The sequence below is a fragment of the Lynx rufus genome, unplaced genomic scaffold (assembly GCF_022079265.1).
Source record: "Lynx rufus isolate CCGP_SWC_20201006 ecotype Redwood Valley unplaced genomic scaffold, mLynRuf1.p SCAF_1, whole genome shotgun sequence".
NCBI lineage: Eukaryota > Metazoa > Chordata > Mammalia > Carnivora > Felidae > Lynx > Lynx rufus.
In genome coordinates this window covers 89,469,559-89,471,510 of record NW_025814823.1, presented here as the reverse complement: position 1 = coordinate 89,471,510, position 1,952 = coordinate 89,469,559, and the positions used below count along the sequence as shown (strand labels likewise).

At 43.3% G+C, this 1,952-nt stretch overlaps 1 protein-coding gene across 1 annotated transcript; it reads left to right on the top strand.

Moving 5' to 3' along the window:
* The first annotated feature begins 245 nt into the window (after positions 1-245).
* On the top strand, positions 246-1,160 carry IRGM (immunity related GTPase M). Its single transcript, XM_053722182.1, is given in 6 exon segments — positions 246-405; positions 408-521; positions 524-600; positions 602-758; positions 761-991; positions 994-1,160. Coding segments are annotated over 6 exon segments (906 nt in total).
* Positions 1,161-1,952: the final 792 nt, after the last annotated feature.

Genomic DNA, 1,952 nt, shown 5'->3' with positions numbered 1-1,952 from the left:
ACAAATTGTAGGATTCCCTCATTTTCTATGGTTGAATAGTATGTTTAAATTTTTGACAAACTATCAAACATCTTTGCAAAAACTTGCCGTTTCTAATCTAAATGCCTTTGCAGTGATTTGGGTGTGGATATGAAGCCCTCAGTTTGGGATACCAAATCTGATGATTCCTCTGCCACCCTCTGCACCTAGCCCTTCTAACTCCCCTGCTCTTCCTATTTCTGCAGGTTACTCCTCTACTCAGCGACATGACACAGCCCGCCCCATCCCTTCATACCTTATTATCTGTATCCTTCACCTCTGCTATGCTGTACCATATGAGCTGGAATGACTTATCTAAAGTGGGTACCATGCACATTGGAAAGGTTTGGGGAGGAGAAAATTTGCTGAAGATGGCCCCTGTGGTCAAGGGTCTCTGAATACAGCATCCAGTGCCCCAGTGAGCATTCCTGAGAGTGAGGACACTGGCAAAGGCACATCCTCCTTCATCAATGCACCATGTGAAATTGGGCATGAGGAGGAAGACTTCCATGGAGGGTGGTGAGGACCACCCATATTCCCACTTGCTATTCTTCCTCCCACATCCCCAGTGTGGTGTTATGGGGACCTTCCTGTCACAGAGGCTGCCACCCAAAACCTGGAGAACTATCTAGAGATGCAGATTAGTCAGTATGACCTCTTCAACATCATTGCATCTGAACAGTTTAGCATGAATCTCATAAAGTTTACCAAAACAAGTCAATGCCTGGGAAAGAGGCTCTATATGTCTGGACCAACCTGAACCTTCTATACACCTGTGAGAAGGTCACTAATGGCAAAACAACCACGTTGCAGGAGGAAAGAGCCTCCAAGTCTTTCAGGACATCCTTGGCATCTAGAATGCAGATGATCTGGGAGTGTCTGAATTCCTACCACTGGCTCTTTGGTGTGAATGATGATTCTTTCCAGCAGGTGGTCTAGAGTATGGGGAAATCCACAGGGGAGTACAAGGCCGTTATAAGTCTCAAGGTCTGTACATTGTCCTCACCAGGGGCTGGGAATTTTTTTTTTGCATGAATTATAATATAGTGTCTTACCTATATTCAATTCTTAGCTACATCCCACTCTTAAGTGACACTATTATCAACTACTTAAGGGAGTGGAAACATAGATGCTTCCTTTAAATAGTTGCCAAGGACACCAAGACCATGCTGAAGAAAATCCTTACAGGCTTCATCATCTGAAGAGTTGACCTCTGAGCAGACTCCTTCTGGAGGAAAGTCAGGACATCTCAGACCCATTCTCTTCACTTCTCACCTCTCACTCCCTGGACTCACAGAGGCACACTTGAAGGCAAAGGGACAACATCCTTTGAGATATTCCCTTTGGGAAAATATGATGGAGAATGTGTGTTTAGCTGTTCCTTTAGAATAATTGTGTGGAGGTGTCAGGATTCCAAGGACAGTCTGGTGTCCTGCAAAGCTCTGCCCTTATGTCTCTCCTTTAGCCTTAGCCAGATAGATGATAGATGATAGATAGATACATAGATACATAGATACATAGATACCAGAGATGGACACTAAGGCCATTGTTACTAGGATTGGAAAATTTTTGAATGTATAAGCAAACCTGACTATTGTAAATAACACTGACATCCCCCCTTCTGAAAGGTCATGATCTTAACATGCACATGCTTATTGTGGACATGTTATAGGGAGTAGTACGTGTTATGTTTGCTATAGAAGTTTGAAACCTCATTCTCTACCACAAGAAGTAATACATGTCTCTTGCCACTGAGGGAATCATTCATCCCTCACAAGGGCAACCATCTTTCCCTGCATCATTCCCCAACAATCCTACTTACCTTACTCTGTTTACCTGAGAATATATCACCCAGTACAGAGTTCAATATGAATTTGGTGAACATATCTGAACTGAACCAATGTGTAAAATTTTGGCCACCAAATATGTGTAGC